The 27,960-nt window shown below is 37.0% G+C and overlaps 2 protein-coding genes across 2 annotated transcripts in view; one reads left to right on the top strand and one right to left on the bottom strand.

The window, feature by feature from the left end:
* Window positions 1–9,858, top strand: part of CCDC110 (coiled-coil domain containing 110) — a 42,725-nt gene extending 32,867 nt beyond the window's left edge. The window contains exons 4-8 of the mRNA XM_071212556.1: window positions 4,103–4,158; window positions 4,454–4,519; window positions 6,444–6,554; window positions 7,361–9,476; window positions 9,784–9,858. Coding sequence (XP_071068657.1) covers window positions 4,103–4,158; window positions 4,454–4,519; window positions 6,444–6,554; window positions 7,361–9,476; window positions 9,784–9,833 — 2,399 coding nt within the window. The 3' untranslated portion in view covers window positions 9,834–9,858. The remainder of the gene's footprint in view (window positions 1–4,102; window positions 4,159–4,453; window positions 4,520–6,443; window positions 6,555–7,360; window positions 9,477–9,783) is intronic.
* A 15,021-nt stretch (window positions 9,859–24,879) lies between these two features.
* Window positions 24,880–27,960, bottom strand: part of CFAP96 (cilia and flagella associated protein 96) — a 67,126-nt gene continuing 64,045 nt past the window's right edge. Inside the window, exon 7 of the mRNA XM_004457786.3 lies at window positions 24,880–25,005. Coding sequence (XP_004457843.1) covers window positions 24,957–25,005 — 49 coding nt within the window. The 3' untranslated portion in view covers window positions 24,880–24,956. The remainder of the gene's footprint in view (window positions 25,006–27,960) is intronic.

The raw sequence follows: 27,960 nt of genomic DNA, 5'->3' as shown, positions 1-27,960 counted from the left end.
GAGTGAATAAATGAATTTAGCAAAGTGGCAAAGTACAAGAGCAACACCCAAAATCAGTAGGTTTCTATACATAAGCAATGAACAATCAGAACAAGAAATCAAGGAAAAAATTCCATTCAGAATAGCAACTAAAAGAATCAAATATCTAGGAATAAATCTAACCAAGGATGTAAGGGACTTGTTTACAGAAAACTACAAAACATTGCTAAAAGAAATTTAAAGAAGACCTGAAATAGTGGAAGGATATTCTGTGTTCATGGATTTGAATATAAAATGTCATTAAGATGTCAATAGTACTCAAAGAAATTTATAGATTCAATGTAATCCCTCCAAAATTCCATCAGCCTTCTTTGCAGAAATGGAAAAGTGAATCATCAAATTTTTGTGGAAGGGGCCCAAAGTGGCTAAAGCCATCTTTAAAAAGAAGAATGAAATTGGAGGACCTACCACCACTTCCCAAGTTTAAAACTTATTACAAACCCACAGTTATTAAAACAGCTTGGTGTTGGCACAAGGACAGTCATATCAACCAATGAAATCAAATTGAGAGCTCTGAAATCAACTCTCACATTCATGGCCAACTGATTTTTGACAAGGTGGCAAAGACCACTCAACTGTCACTTTAACAAATGATGCTGGGAAAACTGGATCTCTATTTGCAAAGGAATGAAAGTGTGCCCCTACCTAACAACATACACAAAAATCAATTCAAAATGGATCAAAGACCTAAATATAAGAGCTAGAGCTATCGAAGTCTGAAAAGAAAATGTAGGGAAGCATCTTTAGAACCTTATGTTAGGCAATGATTTCTTAGACTTTATACCCAAAGCACCAGCAACAAAAGAAAAAAGAAAAAAAAGATAATGGGATCTCATCAAAATAAAAACCTTTTTGTTCCTCAAAGGAGTTTATCATGAAAGTAAAAAGACAAGCTACACAATGGAAGAAAATATTTGGAAACCACATAACTGGTAAAGGATTAATATCCAGAATATATGAAGAAATCCTGCAATTTAACAACAAAAAGACAAACAGGGAAGCGGACTTGGCCCAGTGGTTAGGGCATCCGTCTACCATATGGTAGGCCCGCGGTTCAAACCCTGGCCTCCTTGACCCATGTGGAGCTGGCCCCTGCGCAGTGCTGATGCGCACACGGAGTGCCATGCCACGCAGGGGTGTCCCAGCATAGGGGAGCCCCACGTACAAGGAGTGCACCCCATAAGGAGAGCTGCCCAGCGTGAAAGAAAGTGCAGCCTGCCCACGAATGGCGCTGCACACACGGAGAGCTGACACACAAGATGATGCAACAAAAAGAAACACAGATTCCTGTGCCGCTGACAACAACAGACGTGGACAAAGAAGAACATGCAGCAAATAGACACAGAGAACAGACAACTGGGGCAGGGTGGAAGGGGAGAGAAATAAATAAATAAATCTTAAAAAAAAAAAAAAAAAAGACAAACAGGTCAATTTAAAAATTTGTAAAAGTTGGGAACAGACATTTTTGCAAAGACATATCCAAATGACCAGAAAGCACATGAAAAGATAATCAACATCATTAGCCATCAGAGAAATGCAAATAAAAACTACAATGAGATACCATTGCACACCCATTAGAATAGCTGCTATTTTAAAAAGAAAAAGAAAATAACTTGTGGGAGAAGATGCAGAGAAAAAAGTATACTAAATTATTGCTGGTGGCAAGGTAAAATGATGCAGCCAATGTGGAAGAAAGTCTGGCAGTTGCTCAGGAAGTTAAATATAGAATTACTATATGACCCAGCAATCCCAGCACTAACGTATACTCAAACGAATTAAAAGCAGGGACGCATACAGATGCTCGTGCACCAGTGTTCACAGTGGCATTATTCACAACTGCCCAGAGACGGAAGCAACCCAAGTGTCATCAACTGATGAGTGGATAAATAAAATGTGATCTATGCAGACAATGAAGTACTATTCAGCTGTTAAAAGGAATGAAGTCCTGATACATGCGGCAACATGGATCATCCTTGACGACATCATATGTTGAGTGAAATAAGCCAGACACAAAAGGACAGATATTGATTTGAAACAATTACAATAAGCAAACTCAGAGTCAGAATCTAGAATAAAGGTTGCCAGGGGATGGAGTGAGGAATAGGGAATGGGAATTACGGTTTAAAATGTGCCAGTTTCCTATTTGGCATGATGGAAAATGTTTTGGTAATGGATGGTAGCAGTGGTAAAACAACAGTGTGAATGCAATTAACTGCACTTAAATATATATCTGAATATGATTAAAAGGGGAAATGTTAGATTGCATATATGTAACAGAATAAAAAATTTTTTTAAACCCACAAACAGTGAACCCTAACTTAAACCATGGGCTTTAATTCAAAGTACAATTATAGAAATGTGCTAACATTAATTGTAGCAAATGTTCCATACACATGCAAGGTATAAGTGGAGGAGAGGTGTATGGAAATCCTGTATTTTATGCATGATTGCCTACTACACCCACAACTTCTCTAATAAAGAAAAAATAATAATAAATAAAATGAAGGCCAAAAACATTTACAAGAATAAAATCCTACCATTGAGTTTCAATATAGAGTTTGTGATTTATGGTTACAGAACAAAATGTATGCATCCTAAAACCTCACAGTGTGAAAATCATATAACTAGCAAATCTCAGGAGGATTGGGGAGGAGATGCAGAAAAAAGTATAAGTGCTAATTTTGTCATCTTTCTTGGTAGGGAGTACATCAACACTGAATACAATAGAAATGTATGGTATTAAAAACTATGAAGCTTCTAACTTTGTAATTCTTTTCATAATATATTTTCAAAAGCAAAGAGAGATGTTTTAGAAAATTATCATGCAGTGAAAAAGTCTGAATTTTAGTAATAACCTCAGCTACTTCAAATTAATCTTTATTCTGTTGAAAATATTTCTTGAAAAGTAGGATGCATGATAGGAGCCCACTGTTTGAAAGTCGTTTCTCTTTTTTCACGTATACGCTTACAGAGCCGACTGAAGAATGGGCACCTAAAATTGACAACGGTTAGTTGTGAGTGGTGAAATTCTAGACCAAGTATTCTTTTTGATTTGCACTTTGATCTGTGCCCATTCGAAGAGGTCATTTAGGATCTGGCAATCTTTGGGATGCCTTCCTGCACTGATCAGGCTTTATCTCCATTCTGCTTTATCTCGATGAGACTGTAACGGTTTAGCTGTCATTCCATTCCAAATTAAACACAATATCCAGCTAGAGCTGGACTCGTCGCCCCCTGCCCTCTGGCTAAAGGTGGGTCTTAGTAGCTGAAAGGCTCAGGCGTTGAGCCAGCGCTGCCCTCCCAGGGATGGGGGCCCTGGGCAGCCCACCTCTGTAACCTCTGAGACCACCACCCCACAGGAGGAGACATGCTGACCTCCTGAAAACCTCCTCCTAGGGCAGAAATTATCAGCCTGGGACAATATCCAGTCGTAACTCATGTCCTTCAGGACACTGGAAGCTGTTTTCAATTATTTATAAAATATACCAAAGCAAACGAGTAGCCTAATATTTGGACAAAGAGGGTATGTGTCAGGAAATTTGCAAATATTATAGTCTCTTTCCTGTTGCACATCTATAATCTGTCCTCCAGAAGGAACACACAGACCTTTACAGTACTTTGCTTACGAACAAGACAATTACAATCTATTATTTCAATTTGTTTCCCACAATAACGAAGGAAAAATATTACATGGAAATTTCACAGAAAGAGTCCTATAAGGTATTCTGCCAAGGGTGCCCCGTAACTTGAAGATTATTAGTTTTTCACAAAAAGAATATAATTCCCATCTCAGAAACAAAGATATTTGAGCACTTGAGAGTGATTGGTGTTACGAGTTATTGATTTATTATAAAAGTAAAAACACGATTACAAGTTCAAGCAGGTATTTTAAGTCAAATGAGAATTATTTCTTCCACTTATCATGTCCCTAGCATTGTGTTCTTCACAGTGTGAATTCAGTGTTCTCACTATATCTTTGTCTCCTGAGACTGCTTTCTATTATAGATAATTAAAAGTGAAATTTAAGGATTAAATGACATGGCTTTTCTACTTTGCTTTTAAGACTATGGCTGCATATCAGAATCAGAAAATCAAATCCAACCACAGTCAGCATTGAAAGTGAGTATATTTCATTTTGTCGCCTGTAAAAACCTGTATATTGTTGATCTTTTTCAGAATAAGTACTTCCCAAATGTCCATGGGCTCTTCCGCTTTATCACCATAAAAGTCTTCACGAAAGCCCACTGGCCAGTTACAAGATGACCAAGAATGTCAGTCTCTTGGCTCTCCTATGATTGCTTCTGGTAATCAATAGGCAACAATGAAATATTTTTAAAAGGCATCACAACAATTCAAATGTATAGTCATCTACCTAAAAATATTCAATTCTGTGCCTTGTTTGTTTTTGCTATAGGCCCTTCAGCATCAGCTGGAATCCTTTCAGGCTCTCCGAATGCAGACTCTGCAGAGTGTTAGCATGGTATGTTTCTGTATAAGGTATCAGTCCACTCTTCTGAGCGATGTAACCAACCATGATTAATTGGTGTTCAACATATCCCAGGTTCCAAATTTGTTTTGAGGAAGTTACGTTATTCTCTGTCAAACCTGTATTTGGAAATAAGCCAAAGAAAAATAGAGCTCTCTGATTTGTTTTAAGACATATCCGAAGCATTACTTATTTATAGGCTATAGAGAGGCACTTTTTCATATAAAATCCAGCTCAAACTGATTTAGGGGAAAAAATGTAATTTATTAGCTCAGGGATTGCAAACATCCTAGGAATAGCTCCCTTCAGGATGGCTGAATCCATGTGCTCAGGACTTGTCAGCCACATTGGCTCTACTTTCCCCAGTTCAGAGAAGGCACAGAAGACAGCATGACTTCTCTTTGAATAGTTTATACTAAGGTCCTAGGCCTGATTCCGATCAACCCAGATCGAGTCATCTCCAGAGTGTGAACCATTCACTGCCCAGAGGGATGCAATGCTCTAACTAGTTAGCTCTGAGCCACGAGCCCACCTCTGGAGCTAGAAACAGGCTGTATCACCAAAGGCACATGGACTTGATCCAGAAGGAACAAGGGGCACAGTTAACAGAAAAGGACAGGGGATGGATATTGGGGGTGCAGAGCACAACACACATCCACTAAAGACCCCCACTTTGGAGTTTGCGTTCCTGAGTGTGATGGAGTTGGACGCAGATGCGATCTTTCTACACATGCCTCTTCTGTCACTTTTACCGGACCTGTGGTTGGCACTGGGGTTGGTGTATACTCAGGAAACCTGAATCTCTGGACTGTGCATGACAGCCAGGCCCTGAGCCTCTGCAGACTTGCAACTCCTACCCTCTGGTTTATTGGACTTACCCTGGCCAGCTAACAGGGAGGTGAAGAAGGTCAACCACCACACCAGGGAGCCAAGAGCGCCTACAGCTGCAAGCAGGAGAACTGCATCCATCACCCATGTGGAATCTAAGCCCCCTCCGATATAGAGGTGGAGTGGACATCACCATCGCAGGGTCCACAGGATGGAGGAATAGAGTACAAATTAGAGTGGACTTACTGATATTCCAATACAGAACTATTGTGATTAGTAATGGAAGAAATTGTAGCATTGATGTAGAGAAAGTGGCCACAGTAGCTGCTGAGGGTAGTAGGGAGAAAGAAGAGACATGATGTGGGGGCATTTTCAGGACTTGGAATTGTCCTGGGTGGTGCTGCAGGGACAGATGTTGGCCCTGCCATGGCCCACTGGGTGGACTGGGTGAGAGTGTAGACTACAATGTAAAGCATTATCCATGTGGTGCAGCAGTGCTCCAAAATGTATTCACCAAATGCAATGAATGTGCCACAATGATGAAAAAGGTTGTTGATGTGTGAGGAATGGGGTGTGGGGGGTGGGGGTTATATAGGGACCTCCTATATTTTTTCAATGTAACATTTTTAAAAAATAAAATAAAGACATCATAGGAAAAAAGAAAAAAAAAGACCCAATAGAAACTTCCTCCCAATATTCTTGTACTAAAAGTAATGTCAGTGACAAGAGAAAATAGAGTTCTTCTGAAGGTGGAAGAATGGATTCCATTCTGATAACAGAGATCAAACAATCTAAAAATCAAACATCCAGAACTATTTTAGTATAGTTCATAAACTTTTAATATTTTTACTAAATTAGGTCTTCCTGATTTTATATCATATAGTAAAAGCATAATTTTCTTAAAGATTCCTTTAATGATAGCTATTATAAGAAAATAAAAATCCCTTTTTATATTGCATATGATGGGAAAGAATTTTTGCATAGTGGAAGTGAAAGGTGCCGTTCCATGATAATATCCATCGTGCCTGAACATTCATTAAGTTTATAAACCTGAAATCAAATTCTAATACTCTCAATTTATCTTTTGAAGGTACAGTCTGAAATCAGTGAAATATTGAACAAAAGCATTATCGAAGTGGAAAACCCACAATTTAGCTCAGAAAAAAATTTACTACTCAGCACATGCATTGAAAAGGCTTTGGTATGTTTCTCTAGACAAATCGTTTCTTCATTTAGGTACTTCATAAGTGTTACCACACTCATATTACCTTTACCTCTATATTCTCCCCTTCTTAACAGGAAGAATGGACTGTCAGAGATGAAAATAAGGACATTTCTATGCTGAAAACCCTAAATGATGTGTGTTACTTCCTAATATCTGAAGTTTTCTGGTTTCTCTTAGAGTCTGTGAGGGCATTTGATTTTAACCCAAATATTCTTTAGTAAATTGCAACAGAAGGCCATTTTTATAGCCCATCTGTCAACTGAAGAGTTTTCCTCTTCCTTTAGCATTGACTAAATCTGTGTGAATTCCCCAGAAATAGCTCCATTTTGGAGTCACCGTGTACGCACCAGTTAGAACTCCTGTTTCCAGCATAATCATAGCCCTGGAGCCATTAGAAACTAGGAATTCAAGCTAAGGTTGACAAATGGCCCCAAAGTGGGAATATTCATTTTCCTTAGACTCCCATTTGACCCACTGCTTCTGTCTTCCCCCATAAAAGATGATAAATTTCTATTTCTGAAATTGAAGGGTTGGCTATGATCCTCATCCCCTAAGGAAATAGTGCAATTTCTAAGCAAATTGTGAAGATCTCACAACAACCATTGTTAATTTTTTCTGGAGAAAATGAATCATACTTGTAGGATCATTGCTATAGAAAGTGATGTTTGTTTTAGTTATACAACCAAATCCTCCCTTCACAAAACATTATCTTAAAGTGTTGGTCATATGACAAATGATAGTACATTCATAGTGTTTATTATTATTATTATTATTATTATTAGCCTATAGAGAATCAAGAAGAAATCCTTTCTAAGGAGAAAATTCATCATTTTGAAGATTCTAGGACTCTTCATTCAGTGGAAGAAAAACTCAGTAGCAATAATGCTAAAAGTGTCTCTCAAGGTATAAATATTCCATCCCAGATACATTTCAAGGACATCTTAACTCTGAGAACTTCAACAGATAATTCAGTTTCAAACATAATTATGAATCCTTCAGAAAATTCTGACGTGTTAAAGGATTATAATAACCTTCACAGTTTTCTACCTAACGCACCTCAAAATGTGATGTCTCAAGCGAATGCAGCAATTCTGGGTGGCTCCAAGATGACAGAGCCTTTGCTCAAGCATGGACTTTGTGACGACCTGGACACTGTGTGTCATTCTATCCGACAAATGAAGGAAGAGCTTCAAAAGTCACATGACAGGGAACTTGCACTTACAAATGAACTTCAAACTTTAAAAAATGATGCACATGTTCAAAGTAATGATAAATATGACCTCTCTCCCATTCACAAGAAAAGAACTAATTTTATTAAGGAAGAAAATATAGAAGGTAACTTAAATGAAGACATAAAATCAAAGAGAATTTCAGAATTAGAGGCATTAGTAAATAAGTTACTCCCACTCAGGGAAACAGTGTCAAAATTACATTTGAATTTTTGTAGGAAATGTAAAAAATTATCTAAGAGTGAAATACATAAGGTAAAGAAGAATGAGAAAAATAATAAGGAGATTCCTATCACTGGCAAGACTATGGCAGATTTACAATTCCATTTCAGAGTTCCAAGTGATACACTGTCATTCCTTGACCAAACAAAACATGAAATGGAAGTCAGAGAAAGGCAACCATTTGTTGCAAAACCAGGACCAACAGTTTTTGAAAATGAGAAAACATCCAAAGTCAGTTCTGTTACTGACCAGTGTGTTGCAAAAGTTCAGTACTTACAAAATTACCTAAAAGAATCTATGCAGACACAGAAAAAAGTAACAGAACTGGAGAATGAAAATCTAATCCTTAAGACCAAAATAAAACCTCTTGTCTCTACCACACAATCTCTGATGCAGAAGGTTGAAATATATGAAAAGCAATTTAAAAATTTGGTTGAAGAAAAGAACACTATTCAGGCCAGGTTAATTAAAACAGAAGAAGATGGAAAAGGGTGTCTCGAAGAGTTGAAAAAAATAATCAGTAAATATAATGTTCTCCAAAGCCAAAATAAAACTCTGGAGGAAAAAAATAGTCAACTTTCTTTGGAGAAGCAACAAATAATAGAAACATTAGAGCAACTAAAAAATAAGGAACACAAAACTCAAAATGATATGGCCATTGTCAATACTGAAAATAATCGAATGAGTATCGAAATGGAATCAATGAAAACAAATATTCTATTAGTACGAGATGAAAAAGAAATGTTAGAGGAAAAAACATACCAGCTTTTAAAGGAAAAAAGCTCACTTGAAAATGAACTAAAAGAAAATCAGCTGGAGATAATGCAACTAAAAGAGAAAGGAAGATTGGCAAAAACTGAGCAAGAGACACTTCTTCAAATAATAGAAACAATTAAAAATGAAAAACTTAATCTTGAAACAGCATTACAAGAATCTACTGCTGCTAGACAAATGATGCAGAGAGAAGTTGAAAATATTCAAACATACCAATCTACTGCAGAAGAGAATTTTCTGAAAGAAATTAAAAATGCAAAATCAGAAGCAAGTATTTATAAGAATAGCTTGTCAGAAATGGGCAAGGAATGTGAAATGTTATCAAAAATGGTAATGGAAATTAAAACAGATAATCAGATTCTAAAAGAAGAATTAAAGAAACATAGTAAAGAAAATATAAAATTTGAAAACAGCATCAGTAGACTTACTGAAGACAAAGTACTTTTAGAAAACTATGTTAGAAGTATAGAGAATGAAAGAGATACCTTGGAGTTTGAGATGAGGAATCTTCAACGAGAATATTTAAATTTAAGTGATAAAATCTGTAGTCAGCATAATGACCCGTCACGAATGGTGTATATGTCAAGAAGGGAAAAATATCATTTTGACAACTATGATACCTATGAAGAAACTGCCAGCCCTGGGAGTAGGCTTGTAGCTCCTGATTTGAAAGGTATGTATACTGTAGTATATTAATAGAGAGGTGTTTAAAATTCTTTCACCCTAATGGGTACTAACTAGAGTACAGGAATAAGAAGAAAATTTTAAAATGAACACGATCGAGTTTTGTAAGATTTGCATCTGGTTTATTAGATTCTGGAATTATTTGGAAATTTTGCTCTATTGATAAAATTCATGTTAGTTGTACATTGTATATGCACAAAGCAACTTTGGCAGGGAACAGGCTTTTTACTTTTTTATTATCCTAAGGTATAATTAGTACTACCAGCTTTTTAAAAAAAATCCTTTTTTTCCCCCAGGAATTCCAAGTAAACTGTACCAATTGCTTCCATCCAAGATAGGTAAATAAATTTCTAAAATCAATTTTTCAAAAACCTTTCTCTGAGTCCTTTATTTCCCACAAAATTTTAAACTCACTTTTGTATATGATTACAAATACCTTGTGATTGATTAGACTGGTTCTTAAGATAAGAAATTAGAATTAGTATACATTATTATACTGGAGAGAACAGTTAGGTTCTGAGACTTCCCCTACTTGTAGCTAATGTGTTTCCTGGGTTCTAGTAGAAAACACAAGATTGCTGGGTAAGAAATAAAGAGCAGTTTGGCAATATCAGCAGCTGGAGAGTCACCATTTTTGCATTAGTTCTCAAGTTCAAATTCCTAGAGGCAACTTGAAGAGAGCAGGTGTCATTATAGGAGAGGAACCCTAAACTTAGGGAACCCAACGCTTTCAGAATGTGCAGTAAGATGCCTGCCCTTGCTCAAGAAGGCACCAGCTTCACAAACAACCACGCTGAATTGTGTCAAACGCTTTCTCTGCTTTTAATGAAGTTATGATATGCTTCTTTTCCTTTCCTCTGTTAATATGATAAACTACATTGGTTAATTTTGAAATATTATACCAACCTTGAATTCCTGGGATGAGCTGCACTAGATCATGGTATATTATCTTCTATTATCTTTTTTGCTTGTTTATTTTTATTAGAGAAGCTGTGAGTTTACAGAACAATCATGCATGAAATACAGGATTCCCATTTACAGCCTGTTATGAACACCATGCATTGGTGTGGTACATTTGTTACAATTGATGAAAGCACATTTTGATAAAATTTACTATTAACTGTATGTAGTCCATGGTTTAACTTAAGGCTTACTGTGTAATATAGTTACATGAATTTCTTTTTAATATTTATTGTTACTATATTTTTGTATGATCATACTTTTTTATTATCTTTTTTAAAAGATACATAGATCACACAAAATGTTACATTAAAAAATATAAGAGGTTCCCATATACCCCCACTCCCCACTCCTCCCACATCAACAACCTCTTTCATCATTGTGGCACAGTCATTGCATCTGATGAATACATTTTGGAGCACTGCTACACCTCATGGATTAGAGTTCACACTGTAGTTTATAGTCCCTCCCAGTCCATTCAATGGGTTATGGCAGGATATATAATGCCCTGCATCTGTCCCTGCAATATCATTCAGGACAATTCCAAGTCCCAAAAATGCCCCCATATCACACCTTTTCTTCCCTCTCCCTGCCTTCAGCAACTCCCATGGCCACTGTCTCCACATCAATGATAGTTTCTTCTATCACTAGAGTCATGATAATTTTATAGTAGAATACCAGTAAGCCTACTCTAATCCATATTTTATTCCTCCATCCTGAGGACCCTGGGATGGCAATGTCCACTCCACCTCTAAATCGAGAGGGTCTTAGATCCCACATGGCTGATGGATGGGATTCTCCTGCTTGCAGTTGTAGACTCTCTCAGGTCCCTGGTGTGATGGTTGACCATCCTCATCTCCCAGTTAGCTGACCTAGGTAAATCCAACTCTGCTGAGGCTCAGGGCCCAGCTGGCACATGGCCAGTGCAGAGATTCAAGTCTCCTGAGCATACACCAACCCCAGCACCAACCACAGGTTCAGTAAAAGTGACAGAAGAGGCATGTGTGGAAAGGTCACATCTGAGTCCAACTCCATCACACTCAGGAGCACCAATTCCAAAATAGGGCCTACTGGAAAGGCACTGAACTCCAGAGCCATCTGTCATGACCATAGAACCTGGGTGTCTCCATAGCCCTCAGGAGCACCAGTACCTGGGGTTTTATCTACTTTGGCTGTCTCTGGGATCCTGCTGAGACATGCATAAGCATGACCCTTTCTGATGACTTCCCAACTCATTTTGAAGTCTCTTAGCTATATAAACTCATTTGTCTTTACCATTTCTCCCTTTTATTCAAGGTTTATTTCTAGTTGCATCACCAGCTGGTGCTTGATAGTAATCCCTTGGTGCCAGGGAGGCTCATCCCTGGGAATCATGTCCCACACTGGGGGGAAAGTAATGCATTTACATGCTGAGTTTGGTTTAGAGATGGCCACATTTGAGCAACATGGAGCCTCTCAGGAGGTATATTGTTACTATATTTTAATTTGACTCTGTTCTCCACTTTATCCCAACAGTTCTCAAACTAGGTAACAGGTATGCTATATATATAAAGGCTAGCTTTGCATGGAAAAGTTTGCTCATTTAACCATTAAATAATGTTCAGAAGATCTGTCTACTGCTAAATTTCTCAGAATCTTTAATATGCAATGTGAATATCCAAGGGGAGGAATGGTTCCTTTACACAGTTTTATCTCCATCCTTTGTTTGTTTTGTTTTCTCCCCATGAGCCCATTTGTTCTCAGAGTACAAATCAACAAGCTTTTCCCGTTAGGGTCATTTTCCCAGTCTTACCATTTTATTTATTTATTTATTTCCAATACTGTTTTCTTTTTGAGAGAGAGAGAAATTGTGGGTTTACAAACCACACACCAATCCATGACTGCCACCTTGCATTGGTGTGGAACGTTTGCTACAATTGATGACAGTACATTTTTATAACTGTACTATTAACTATAGTCCATGCTTTAACTTAGGGTTCACTGTTTGTATAGTGTAGTTCCATGCATTTAAAATTTTTTATTCTGTTACCATATATACAATCTACCATTTCTGCATTTAGTCACATTCATATCTATATTTCAATGCTGTTAATTACATTCACACTGCTGTGCTACCATCACCACCATCCATTACCAAAATATTTCCATCATGCCAAATAGGAACCCTGTATATTTTAAGCATTAACCTTCCATTTCCTAGACCCACCCTGTCCCTTGGTAACCTGCATTCTAGATTCTGACTGTACGAGTTTGGTTATTCTAATTGTTACAAATCAGTGAGATCATACATTCTGGGGCTCTGCTGTTAGGTGCATATATATTTATAATTGTTACATCTTCCTGTTGAATTGTCCCCTTTACAAGTATATAATGACCATTATTTTTCCCTCACACCCCAGCTTTTTTTGTTGTTGATTTTTAGGTACTGGGACCAAGGATTGAACCCAGACCTCATACATGGGAAACTGGTGCTCAACCACTGAGACACATAGGCTCCTCTGAGTTGATTTTTCCATTTGTTTGCTTGTTCTTTTTTTGTTTTCAGTAGGCAGTGAGGACCAAACTCATCACCTCCCATGTGGGAAGCACTCAACTGTTTGAGCCACATCTGTCCCCCAGCAAAAAAAAAAAGATATGTTTTTTTCCATCCTTTCACTCTCAACTGACTTGTATCTTTAACTTGAAGGTGAGTCTCTTGCATATAGCATATAGTTGGGTCATGATTTTTTATCCATTCTGCCAATCTCTGCCTTTTGACTGGAGAGTTTATCCATTTACATTTGAAGTCACTACTGACAATACAGGTCTTTCTTCTGCTATTTTGCTATTATCCTTTCTAAGTTTTATGCCTTTTTTGTCCCCCACTTCCATTAAAGCCTACTTTCACATGTATTTGCTTTCTTGTGTTGTACCATATTGAGGGCCTTCTCATTTCTATCTGGATATACTTTTCATCTGTTTTCCTTGTGGATATCATAGGGTTAAATTTTAACATCCTAAATATACAGCAATTATATTTGGTTTGTTACCAACTTAACTTCAATAGCAAGCACACATACTTTTCCTATGCCCCTGTCCTCTCACATACTTAATATCACTTAGATATCTGTCCAAAACGTAGATTTATCTTTACTTTTTATACATTTGCATTTTAGCACCTTGATTTATCAGTTTCTTCCTTCTACTCTTCCCTGGATGCTGCTATGTACTTTTGGCCTCTGGAGTTTCAGAATAGTTGTATCAGACAGTTCCTGCCTGTTTAATCATTGCTTGGTGGAAGGACTGAGTCTTGGACCCCCGTCCTCCACCATCTTCCCATGATTCTCTTCTGTATTATCCTTTAGTCTATACTCCAGGATTCAATTTAATACTCTTTAGCTGAAGATTTCTGTTTCTATTTTCAGAAGGATTTGGGGCTGCATATTATTTTCTTTTAATGTCTTTATCTGGTTTTGGTATCAAGATAAGTTTGGTGTCATGAAATATGTTGGAAAGTGTTCCCTTCTCTATTTTCTAAAAGAAAAGATTGAAATTATTAATATTATTTCTTCCTTAATATTTAACTGATTTAACCAGAGGGCCTAAAGTTTTATTTGTGGGAAAGTTTTATGTTGCAAAATCAAGTTTTTTAATATATTATAAAAGCGCTCAGATTGTTTCTTCTTAAGTCAGTTTTGATCATTTATGCATTTTGAGGAATTTATAATCTCATGTAAGTTCTCAAATAATTGGCATAAAATTTTTCATAATTTTCCTTATTATATTTTTAATGTCTGGAGGACCTGTGAATGATATCCCTACTTAGTTTGATATTGGTAATTGTGATTTCTCTCTCTCCCTCTTTTTTAAATCAGTGCAGTTAGGGTTTTATAAATTTTATTGCTCTTTTCAAAAATTGGCCTTTTGTTTCATTGAATTTTTTGTTCTCTTTCTCTTTTTTACTCTGTTGATTTCTTTTCATATTTTTATAATTTCCTTTCTTCTGCTTATTTTGGATTTAATTTGTTGTTGTTTTTTAATTTCTTTAGGTAGAAAACAAGGTCATTGATTTTGGACCTTTATTTTTCTCTAATACATACATTGAAAGCAATAATTTTTCTTCCAAGTACTACTTTAGCTGCATCCCACAGAGTTTGACCTATTGTGTTTTCATTTTCATTTGGCTCAAGCAATTTTCTCTTTCCCTTGTGATTTATTCTTTGACCCAACGTATGCTGTTTAATTTCTAAATATTTGGAAATTTTCAGATATTTTTCTGTTACTAATTTCTAGATTAATTCTGTTGTAGTCAGGGAATATAATCTGCATAACTTCAATCTTTTTATATTTATTGAGACTTGTTTTATTGCCCAGGAAATGGTCTATCTTGTTTAATGTTTCAAACATTTGTAAAGAATGTATACTCTGCTGATGTTGGGGGAAGTGTTGTATAAATGTCAACTAAATAAAGGTGGTTGATAGAATTGCTTAAATCTGCTATATATGTACTGATCTTCTGTCCATTTGATCTAGCAATTACTGAGAGAATGGACTACTCTATTCTGCCAGTTTTTGCTCCTTGTGTTTTAAAGCTCTGATATGTGTTCATAAACATTTAGGACTACATTGTGTCCTCTTGATGAACTAATCACTTTATTATTGATATGGCCCCCTTTTCCCTAGTGATATTTACACTCCAATTATCTTTAGATTAGTATTTGCATATCTTTTTTCATCCTTTTACTTTTAACCTATCAGTGTCTTTATATTTAAGTGGATTTATTTTAGGCAGCATATAGACTTTTTACCAAGTCTGACTATTTCTGCCTTTAAATCACAGAGTTTGGCTATTTACTTTTTTTTTCTTTCTTTCTTCATTTTTAAAATATTACATTCAAAAAATATGAGGTCCCCATATACCACCCACCCACCTCACCTCACTCCTCCCCCCATAGCAACATTCTCCTCCATCATCATGAGACATTCATTGCATTTGGTGATGAGCATCGTTGAGCTCATGGTCAATGGTCTACATCATAGCCCACACTCTCCCACGTTCCATCCAGTGGGCCATGGGAGGACATACAATGTCCGGTAATTGTCCCTGCAGCACCACCCAGGACAGCTCCAAGTCCCGAAAATGCCTCCACATCTCATCTCTTCCTCCCATTCCCCACACCCAGCAGCCACCATGGCCACTTTCTCCGAAGCCAAACTCAGCATGTAAATGCATTGCCTTCCTTTCAGCGTGGGACATGACTCCTGGGGATGAGCCTCCCTGGCGCTGAGGGATTACTACCAAATACCAGCTGATGATGTGACTAGAAAAGGACCTTGAATAAAAGGTTCAACTCGGACCAGAGAATATCTCAATCTACATATAATAACAGAAGTTAAAAATGCTTTTTGACTTGAATCAAGGGGGAAATGGGAAGGACAAATGAGTTTATATGGCTATGAGTCTCTGAAAAAGAGCCGGGAGGTTATCAGAGGGGTCGCCCTTATGCACACCTCAGCAAAGTCCCAGAGACAGATAAAGTAGATACAACCCTGGGTATTGGTTCTTCTGAGGGCTACAAAGACCCACAGGTTCTATGGTCATGGCAGATGGAGTTCAGTGCCATGTCAGTTGGCCCTACGTTGGAGTTTGTGTTTCTGTGTGATGGAGCTGGACTCAGATGTGATCTTTTTTCACAAGCCTTTCCTGTTACTTTACCAGAATTGTAGTTGGTGCTGGAGTTTAATATACCCAGGGGATCTGAATCTCTGGACTGACCATATGATAGTCAGGCCCTGAGCCTCAACAGGCTATTTACTTTTAAAGCAATGATAAATATGGTGGGTTTTTTTTTAAGATTTATTTTTATTTATCTCTCTCCCCACCCCACCTCCAGTTGTCTGCTCTCTGTGTCCATTCACTGTGTTTTCTTCTGTGTCAGCTTGTATTCTTGTCAGTGGCACTAGGGATCTGTGTCTCTTTTTGTTGCACCATCTTGCTGTGTCAGCTCTCTGTGCAAGCAGTGCCACTCCTGGGCAGGCTGTGCTTTTTTCACACAGGGTGACTCTTCTTATGGGATGCACTCTTTGTGCATGGGGCTCCCCTATGCAGGGGACACCCCTGCATGGCACAGCATACCTTGCACGCATCAGCACTGCACATTGGCCAGTTCACCACATGGGTCAGGAGGCCCTGGATTTGAACCCTGGACCTTCCATGTGGTAGGCAGATACTCCACCCATTGAGCAAAGTCTGCTTCCCAAATATGGTTTAATGCAATTAACACCTTGCTATTTGATTTATATCTCTCCCATCTGTTTTATTCTTTTTTTCCCCCTTTCCTGCCTTTTGGATTAATTAGGTACATTCTAGGATTCCACTTTATCTCTACTTTAGCTTATTAGACATACCTCTTAGTTGTTGTTTTTTTGTTATTATTGTCGTTGTTGTTTGCTCACTGTTTTTGCTCATTGTCTGATTGTTTCTTCTTTAGGAGACACTGGGAACCAAACCTAGGACACACACACACACATGGGAGGCGGTTGCCCGACTGCTTCAGCCATACCTACTCTGTGCTCATTTGTTTTTGTTTGTTGACTACTCATTTTTGCTGGTTGTCTGCTCATTGTCTTTTTCCTTATGGTTTGCTCATTGGGTTATGGGTCACATTTTCATGCTTCTTGGTATGTCTAGTAATTTTTTAATTGGAAGATGAACATTGTGAATTTTATGTTGTTGAATTTTGTTCTTTTCCTTACAAATTGTTGGGATTTGTTCTGTTAGGCAGTTATATTACTTGTGTTTGTTTGATTCTTTTGCGGTTAGTTTTTAAATTTTTTGTTCTAATGGGTCTAGAGCAGCTTTTGTTATAGTTGCCCTTCTGGGAAATCAACAATGATGGTAGGTTCTTTGCACGCAAGTGGGAATCCGAATGCTTTCCAGCCTCGTATGAGCTCTGGGAACACGTTAGTTCATAGCTCCCTAGTGACTTTTGCCCTACCTGATGGAGTTTAACCCTACACATGCATGTGTTCATAGTTAGCACAAAGTAAAAGGGACTCCTATACAGATTTCAAGACTCCTTTTCTGTGTGGCTCTTTCTTCTTTAGAATGCCACCCTACAAATAACAGCCATTTTAGACTCCTTTAATTCCAATTTGCCCCAACTCAGCAAAACTTCTGTGTTTGTTTCAGACTCACCAGTCTGCTTTGCAGTCCAGAAAATGCCTCTAGACAAAAAAGCAATCCAGGACTCACTTTCCTTTTTCTCATGGATCACAGTCCTACACTGCCTGTGTCCAGTGTTTGAAAGGTTTTGTTTTGTATGTTTTTACAGTTACTAGTTTTCAAAAGAAAGTTAGATACCTTAGTTTCTCAGCTGCTAAAACAAATACTGTACAATGGCTTGTCTTGACAACAGGAATTTATTGGCTCACGGTTTCAGAGGCTGGAGCCTGCTTCTTCTTGCGGTTGGTCCCTTCTGGCTGGCAGCAGTCTTTGGGGTTGCTTGTTCTTCGACCACGTGGCGACGTACACGGCGGCATCTTCTCCTTTCTCTTTGGGTTCCGTTGACTTCCAGCTTCCGGCTGCTCCTGCGGCTTCCCTATGTCCGCTTTCCTTTGTGTGTAGACTTCAGCCGTACTGAATTAAGGTCCACCCGCATTCAGTCTGGGCACACCTGAACTAGTAACATCCTCCAAAGTCCTACTTACAAATATTTACAGTTAAAATCTAATTGTGCCTTTTGTGTTATGAGTTAAGGAGCAAATAATAACTAATCTCCTTCATCACGGAGAGAAGCCATGGGAAGCAGCAGGAAGCTGAAGTCAATGACCCTGCAAGAGAAAGAAGATGCTGCTATGGGCACTGCCACGAGACAGAAAAGCCGAGGACCTGCTGGCCAGCAGCCAGCCCCAGCCTGCCACAGGCCTGGGGGAGAAAGCACCACCTCGCTGACACCTCAAAGGCATGAGCCAAAAACGTTCTGTGGTTAAGCCAGCCCCCTACATGGTATTTGCCTTAGCAGCCTGGAAACTAAAGCCGTCTCTTTTCCTACTAGATCTCCTCTAGCTGTAGGAAAGCTGTCTTGTGGACATGATTGTGTGTATAAGGCTATTGCCTGGCATTCGTGCTCCAAGGTGAATACGTAGAGAGGAGAGAGCCACTCCACACTACAGGGCCCTCCGCTGTCAGAATAAGAACTTTCCTTATAGTCCCAACTTTCCTTAGGCAAGTCTTTCAAATATTTAGAGGCAAGGTATTTTGTTTTTCATCTGGGGTTCCTAAAGTGGGCCATCACTGAGAATGCGAGGGAGGTAGGGGGAAGAAAGAAGTTGACTGAAGGAATCTGTTGAAAGACAAATTTGAGTCACTGTTCAGGACACAGACGTTGCTGCAGCAGAGAAGCTGATCACCTACAAAAAGCAGCTTCAGGCTTTTAGAAGAAGTAAAGAAGGAAGTCTGCTTGAGTCCTGTTGGTTGGACAGAGGTCTGCCTGTGTTATACGGGGCCAGGTGTAACTAACTAGAAACCTGATCGGCTCCTGGGGCAGCCACCTCAGTGCGCTTGGCTCAGAAGGACGTAGGGCACCAGTTTCCTGGCTCCAAGGGGTCTCCAGGGCCTTCTCCACATGATTTTACCCAGCATTTCCCAAATACCCTGTTAATTAAATGTCAGTAACTCCATTCTTATGTGTTCTTTCTGCCTTTCAGAATTTTCAAACCTGGTTGTTGTCTGATCTAGTATTCCTTGTTCTGGGCTTATTTCAGTCTTGTAATTAGGGTCAGAGAAGGAGGGCCAGCAAATGAGTATGCCCAACCTGCCAGCCCTAATCAGAAGTCCCTGTACAATATGGCATTGATTATGGTATAAGTAGCTTCATAGTATATTTTGGTCAAAACAAACATTATCTTTCAAATTTTTCTTGGCAATGTTTTCATATTTTGTCTAGTCAAGTTTTATTTTTAGAATTCTGTATGGATGTTATTGATTGGATTAAATTTATTGATTTATTTAGAGAGAAGTGCCATATTTATAATACTGACTCTCTTCTCTGGTGACTTATATTCTAGGTATTAACTCCATGAGTTTGCTCATTATATTTAGTTCATAATAGCAAAGTCACACAATAATTGTCCTTTTGTGCCTGGCACCATCACTCAACATAATGTCCTCCAGGTTCATCCACGTTGCCATACATTTCACGACTTCATTTCTTCTTAGAGCTGATAGTATTTGATTTAGGATTTTTTTTTTTTTTTGGCATATATATTCCTAAGTGTGTGTGGAGTATTATTTCCCTTTTTCATGCTATCCATGTCCAGTTATGCTTTCCTCATAAAAAAGGGAAAATTTTCCCATATTTTTCTATACTCTGTAACAACTTAAAATAAAAGTTTGAGCCTTTCCTTGAAGATTTAAAAGGATTTAGCTCCAAAATAATCTAAACAGAGTGCCTTTTTGGCTATTAAGTTTAACTATTATTTTAATTCCTTCTACCCTGCTGGTCCATTCATATATGCACCCTTTGTTGAGTCACTTCTGATAACAATTATTTTCATTTAAAACATCAAATGTATCTGTCTGGTATAGGCTTGTACAAAGTTTAACTGCCATCATATATACCTATGGCTAAATACATTCCTTAATCACAATATATTGTGTTTCTTCCCTTTTTTTTTTCTTGGGAGATAGGCTTTTCAAAACGGCAATTTAATTTTTCAGGTCTACTTTTCTATTTTTGTTCTTTTTCTATCTTCTTAAATTTTAATTTAATTATCAATCCTTATCAAATATTAACATAGAATCTAAACCTGTAAGTTTTGACTCTGATTCTTTAGCTTTAGTTTTTATTATGTATTGAGCTAAGTTCTGAGTAGTAATTGGGACATTTGCAAGACAATGAGGCATAAGAGTTTTACAAGAAAAGAAAACAGCCTGTGAACCATCAGAATAGCTCAGAACAAAAGGCACTTTCAAAAAGTTACAAATAGTTCAGTGAAAATGAAAGATAACTAAGTAAGGCCACCATTCAATTAACAAACACTTCCTAAGAGCCTGCAAAGTGTGCCACACTCTGTGCTAGGGGTTAATCGCCATAAACAACATAGACATGGCCCTCTGGTGCTTATGATCTAAGAGAGGATGCAGACGTTAATAAGTGACAAATGTGATGACCCTATGTGAATACAGAAACTCAAAAATCAGAAAGGGGCAGAGCGGATGTAGCTCAGTGGTTGAACACCTGCCTCCCATGTACAAGGTCCTGGGTTCAATACCTGGTACATTGAAAAAAATCAGGAAGGACAATGAGTTAAAAAATATATAAAAGTCCACAAAGTTGGAGTTAGTAAGGTAAGAGGAGATGGGCAGTGGGAAAGGTGTATACAAATCCCTCCTAAATAAATCCCTCCAGATAGCATGTAGCTCATTTTAAAAACTGAAAGAAACCTACCCTTGCTGAAATGTAAAAAGCAAGAAAGGGTAATAAGAAATGAGGAAAGAAGACAACAAGTCTCAAAAAGACTTTTAAACCTGGTATGGCTTTTGTACTTTATCTAAGGGTTTTTATATTAGTAGAACAGTGGGTCTGATGAAAAAGTGGGGAGGAGTTATAGATAATTTCCAGATTTCTGTTTTAAGTTACTTTGTATTTGAACATATCATTACAGAATCAGGGAATAATAAATGAGCTAATTTAAGAGACAAAAATGACAGATTCCATTTCAGATGCATTGCATTTGAGCCATCTACGTGATATTTTTTAAAAGAGGAAAAAAAAGTCTATTTGGGAGTTATAAATACAAATCTAGCTCAGAATTTTTAAGCCGAAGATTTGGCTTATTGATAATATCTAAGTTAGAAATATGGAAGTAAGAGTGTTTGAAGAGAGTTTGTGGAGATTGTGGATCACAATAATATAAAAAGAGGGAGAAGATAGGCTTATCTAGTTTGTGTTGATTAGACCAAGTAATCAATCCAAGCATCAGACATTTGAAAGGAGTCAAATTTATCACACTGGTAAGAAATGACTGAGTGGTAAAGGAACTGAAAATCAACCCATATAAAATGTAAGAAATAAACACTCAGAAAAATAAGTTACCTTCAAATATGTGAAGAGTTGTCCTCTATAGAAGGAATTGTTTTTTTTCTATATGCCTCTAAGTAGTAAAACATGGACTAATGTAAAAACTTTAGAGAGACAGATTTTAATTCAGTATAAGAATCACTTTCCAAACTGCAGCCCAAAGACTACCACTGCCGTCCACCCTGCCCAAGCCACCATCCCCTGGTTACTGTGGCCTTCTTGCTTCTACTCTGACCTGTCCTCCAAATACCAACCAAAGGAACCTTGTCAAATGTAGCTGCTAATACGGCATGCCTCTTCTCACGTTTCATGTTAATATGGCATGTCTCTGCTCACATTTCATGTAATATGGCATGCCTCTGCCACATTTCATACTAATACGGCATGCCTCTGCCACGTTTCATGTTAGTATGGCATGCCTCTGCCATGTTTCATGCTAATACGGCATGCCTCTGCCACATTTCGTGTTAATACAGCATGCTTCCGCCACATGTTTCATGCTAATACGGCATGCCTCTGCCACATTTCGTGTTAATACAGCGTGCTTCCGCCACGTTTCATGCTAATACGGCATGTGTCCACCGCATATTTCATGTTAATACGGCATGCCTCCACCATGTTTCATGCTAATACGGCATGCCTCCGCCACATATTTCATGTTAATACGGCATGCTTCCGCCACGTTTCATGCTAATACGGCATGCCTCCACCACATGTTTCATGCTAATACGGCATGCCTCCACCATGTTCCATGCTCAGATGTTCACTCGGTAGGAATGTTGTCAAGAATTTCAAGCATCAAGGTGTTTGGACAAAATAACTCAATAAACTGCTTTATGAGTATCTGGGGAGTATATGTAATATACACTCACATATGTTTTGGGAAATACACACATTGCAAGGCAATAACACCATTTTAAGGTAAGTATTTAATGCTTGCAATCCTAAGCCTTAGACTCCAAAGGAGATACATGGTATCACCATGGTTCTCTAGATATTTTCCACAGGTTTCCAACCTCCACTCCTTTTTAAAATGTGGCAGGAGCAAATTGGAAAGTTCTTCCCCCTCTTTCTTCTTAACTAACTTGTGTTCTATACTTGACTTTCCTATAAAAAATGCAACACTAATTTCTACCTTACCCTGCTTTCTAATTCTGATAGAAGCTGCAGAGTGAATATTGTAACCCAAAGGCATTTAAGAAGAATCATTTCTGCTTCAGTTTCATCATTTGTTAATGATACTAATTGTACCTATCTCATATGGTCTTTATAATATTAAATGTTTAATTATATATAAATATATATATGTGTAAGGCCCATGGATTTGTACCTAGCACATAGTAAGGACTATGTAAGTATATGTGTAATACTATATATATGATTAACTAGTTCACTTTTTGAAATTTTACTTATAATTAGCTGAAATTTCAAATTGACAAATTACCTTACAACTTATTTATAGTAAATTATTTGATGGATAATAATTGATCTAGTTTTTAAAAGATTTTATATATAATTTTTTAACAGCTTACAAAACGTGTTTATGTGGTCTTCATGATAATTATTTCAGGTAAATAAGTCAGATAAGGAAAGAGTCTCAAGAGATTAAGTGATTTTCTCAAAATCAGAAGTTAGTAATAGGTTGAACGTGGCTTATTATTCTTAAGGCATGTTCCACAACATTAACATACGAAAGTATTATGCGTTCTCTGAAGAAGCAGGGCAAGATTTCCAAAAATATCATCTGCTAATGCTTAACTTTCTCCGAGTCCTATCAGAGTTTCTTGCTAATCTAAGTGTCTACTAAATTTAACCCTTTCTTCCATGATCAGGTTAACAGCCACAATCTTTGTTTCAATTTTGAGCCTTACATAGGTATGGTTAGATGGTTTGTAGCAGAAGTTAGTGGCTGACTATACCTTCCATGATTCATTGATGGTGGATGCAGAAACCTACTCAACCCATACAGGCATCATATGGGAAAAAAGGTTACTAGATGTCTGAGCTGTCAAGTGATGACTCTTGACTTTTAAGGTCTGAATCTGTGGTAAAAAAGTTGTTTCACTGGTGTGATGGTCATTTCATGTGCCACCTTGGCTACGGCATCCAGCAGTTTGATCAAGCAGGCACTGGCCTGACTGTTACTGTAAGTTCTGCCAATTGTCATCCCACTTCTTATACCTTCAGTGAGCCATTAGTGTTCTCATTTATGAACACTATATAGAGAGTACACTGCTAGAAAAAGCACATTAATAAAACTTAATTGTAATTGACAAAAGAGAGAGGAGAAAATGAACAGTTATTTAGACCTTAATGAATTCTCAGCATACAGACCTCTTATCTCAAGAGATACATTTACGAGGCTTGTTTAGTAACATTTATATACAACTTTATAGCTTTTATTCAGTTATGTGCACCATTGCTAACATGAAGACAGATGTATTCTCCTTTGAGTTACATTATACTCTTGATGTTTTTGAGTGTTCATTCTATACTCTTTGGATAGGCAATATGAATTTTAAGTACTCTTTTAGAAAAAAGTAAAATATTAGTTATGAAGCATGTAAATTTTCATTTTTAAATACAAATACCACCACCATACCTGGTAGAAAGAGGACTGCTGATAGAGACCTCACTGTGAATTATATACATTTGAATCTCGTTACTTAGGAAATGGGGTGAAGGAAGGAGAACAGGCAATTTAGGAACTAGAAGGTAAGAAGAGGATGGGATGCTCCAAGACAGGCAGGACGGCTAGAAAGGAATGGGAGAAGACACCCATCTTGCAACTTTGTAATTTTCATGATATGGAAACAAGTGCATATTCCCTCCCCTTGCAACTCCTAGGGCTGCCATTGGGTAAATGATGTCATACTTTACACAAGCCATAAACAGAAGGCATGACTGCGCATAAGATGGAACATTTGCCTTACTACATGTGTGTACATGTGAATCCATGCAATTTGGGTGGATCCAATCTTTATCCTCTATATTAAGAATGCTTTCATAGGCTTGGATAGTGATCAATACAATTTCAAATACAACCAAGAAGCCACAGTCAATTACAAATTTACTATGCACTTTCTACCCCCGCAGCTCCCACCTCCACCCCTACTCTGCAACCCTGCAATTTTTAACATTAGAAGTAAAAGCTTTCAAATGATAAACTATACTTCAAGATTTCATAAAATTTTTAAATGTTATATGCTGCTTAGAAACATGGATCCAAACATGGGTCAGCAATCACATGTTAAATTATTAGCCAATACTGTTTATTAATTAAGTAGTAGTACAAAAACAAGGGAGAGTATTAGAGTTGCAGGGTTAACTTTATTTTAAATGCTTGAGCTATCTGTTTCACAAGAGCTTATATTTTTTCAAATAATTAGCATTTTATAATGAATTACTGGTACTTAGGGTCTAGACAGCAATTGCTCTTCCTGTTGCTAATAGGACTGCACTGAAGAAGTCTTGTAGTTCTTCATATTCAATGCCCTAAAATTGGAAAATAAATGTACATTTAATTCTAGAAGTGCAAGTAAGATATCTGTACATTCTTATAAAAACTTGTTTAAAGAAAAACTATTTTAAAGTATAACAATCCAAAAACAAAATTTTATCACCAAAATTAAAAAAACAACATTCATTTTATATAACCCAGATATATTTAGAAAATAAATTTAAGAAGGGAAACAAATATGGAATCAATTTTAACTACTACTCACCAGAGGTTTATTTGTTGTGAAATTAAGGTAAAATAAGCTACAACTTAATTTAGGATAATATTTGTGATAATGTAAAAATAAAGATTCCATATTGTCAAAATTACTAAACAAAGGATAAAATGATTTTTCAAAAGAGCAATCAGCTATTCTTCTAGCACATTTGCTAGAGCATCATAGGACTTTCTCAAGTCTGTTTTCTGGAAAAAACAAAACAAAACAGAAAACCTAAACCGTTCCTCTTAAAAAAATCCATTTTTGTGAGGATGGGTGGTGAGAATTCTAATTTTACTGTCCATTCTATTATATAAATAAATTGGACAGAGTACTGATAAGTGGATGCCAAAAGAAAGAAGTCAAAGGACTGGGAATAAACCCTTTATCTTCCTATCTCCAAGGCCAAACCTCCCTCAGCTAGCCCAGAGGGAAAGAGAACACTGTAAAGAGAACAGTCTAAATTACATAAATTTACCCTGATCTCTGAGGGAATCAGTTGGCTAGGAAAGTAAAAGTCAGTCACAAAGATTAGTTTATATTTATTTAAACACAAATTCTGTGTTAAAATTGTCACAAAAGTGCTATGAAGAGTAGATAAAATATGCATAAATAAGTTGTATCATCATATATAGTTTATTAAAGCCCATACGGGTTAAGACATCATTCCACATACATTTTCAGAAGCTGTTCATTCAAGTCTTTTTATGAAAATGAATTAGCGAACTATTGCATCTGATAAGGACTATTCATTTCACCATCACCTCACTTATAATAGACCTATTGTGTCTGATTTTGTGTAAATTGCATAATTTAATAGTTCTTCTAATCACAATTTGAAGCTATTATAGGTATTTATGACTTTTTTTAAGAAATTTTATCTTTGAGTTTTGGGGAATGGTAATTTGAAATTATATAATATTTGAATATACTATGTTTCCAATGAGATGCAATGTTACTACTTAAAGAAGCTGAATGGGTTACAATTTTCCTAATGAGATATACTCACGGTTTAACACAGATGTATAATAGTCTTAGGGCGAGATGCAAAAGAAATTTAGTTGATGTCAATGACATCTACAGATATCAAAGAATAGCTATTCATTAGACACCTTTGAAGAAACAGCCATGTGAAAAGTACTGTGGTAAATGCTGTAAGGAATATGAAAATCAGATGTATCTACTTGAACAAAAATAATTAATATAAGGTAGAGCATGTACAAAATAATTGATACATTAAAGACAGGTTATGTAAAGAAAGTTTCCACCTGGGGATATTAATAATGGCTGTACAGAAGAGACAATGGAAAGCAAGTAGAAAGCAGAATGAATAAACTTATTAACAATTTGGGGAGCAGCTAAAATACCACATTTTGTGCAGTCCAGGTGGCTGATGAAAAATGTGCATGAAAATATCAGTGGGAGACATGACACAGCAATGGGTATTACAGCCGCTTTACCAAGGGTCTTCAATTCTGTGTATCAAATGCTTGACGCTGGACGGTATTCAGAGATGATGCTCCCATGACAAGAGGATAATTTCCTTATTTTTTAGAGAAAAATACATCTAAAAGTACATAAAGTATAGTCATTGTATATATCAGAATAAATGTAGGCTTGTATGCCTGAAGTAACTATATAAAATTTAAAATTTTCCTTATTTAAAATCATTTTTCTAGTTTTGAAAATTCTCAAGCAAAATTTAGTGCTAGAAAAGTCCCTGAATATAAAATGATTTTCTTTTTGTTGTTTTTTTTTTAAATTTAATGCTTTTCTTTTTGTTTTTTTTTTTTAATTTAAACAACTGGCTGAATGAATAATAATTCAGTCAGAAAAGTTGATAATATTTTGAAGCCCTGTATAGATGCTGTGTGAGGGAATAAAGTAAAAAAACAACAACAAAAAAGATATTTTTAAGTATCGGGGCTACTGAATCTTCTCATTATTAGTCTCCTGAAAGTAAGAGTTGAGTATCATGTAATTTAGATTATTACTCCAAATTATCAAAGTTTTAAGATAGTATAAATTTATTATGATGTCTTCTTTCCCAAAAGACTTCATGTATTAAAATAATATTCCTGGCTAGGTAAAAGATAGCACATCACACCAATATTTTAAAAGCATTATCTTTAGCTAGTCAGTTCTGTTGGTCAGTGCACTGCCCTAATGGAGGTAAGGGGTAGTGAATCTCCAAAGTAGTACATCGTTGGAGAAGCAGTTGTGATTCAAGCAATTGAGCTCCTGACTACCACATGGGAGGTCCTGGGTTCAGTTCCCTGTGCCACCTGGAGAAGATGAGCAAGACAGTGAACTGGTGCAATGGGCTGGCACCATAAGCCTATGCAACAAGGTGATGCAACAAAGGAGACACAAAGAGGAACCACAATGAGAGACACAATAAAGCAGGGAGTGGAGGTGGCTCAAGCAGTTGAGCACCACTCACCCATGGCGGGACTCAGGCTCCGCTCCCTCCTAAAGAGAAGAGAGTGGACACAGCAAGCAGTGGGTGCAAACAATGAGGAGGAGGAATTAAAAATGAATCTTAAGAAAAAGTACACCTCTGTAATAAAGGGCAGTCTTATTTTTGTGATAAAATAATGTTATATTATTTTGGTCCTTTACCTAATTCAGAATATGATTACATCAAAGTTAGAAATATGTAAATTAGCTTAAATGGCAAAATTTTTGAATGACTAGATAGAAAAGAATCAAATGATTTCTTCTACTTAATTAC

The sequence above is a fragment of the Dasypus novemcinctus genome, chromosome 29 (assembly GCF_030445035.2).
Source record: "Dasypus novemcinctus isolate mDasNov1 chromosome 29, mDasNov1.1.hap2, whole genome shotgun sequence".
In the NCBI taxonomy this organism is placed as follows: Eukaryota; Metazoa; Chordata; class Mammalia; order Cingulata; family Dasypodidae; genus Dasypus; species Dasypus novemcinctus.
The sequence above is the reverse complement of the archived record's forward strand: the minus strand, read 5'-3'. Positions and strand labels throughout refer to the sequence as shown.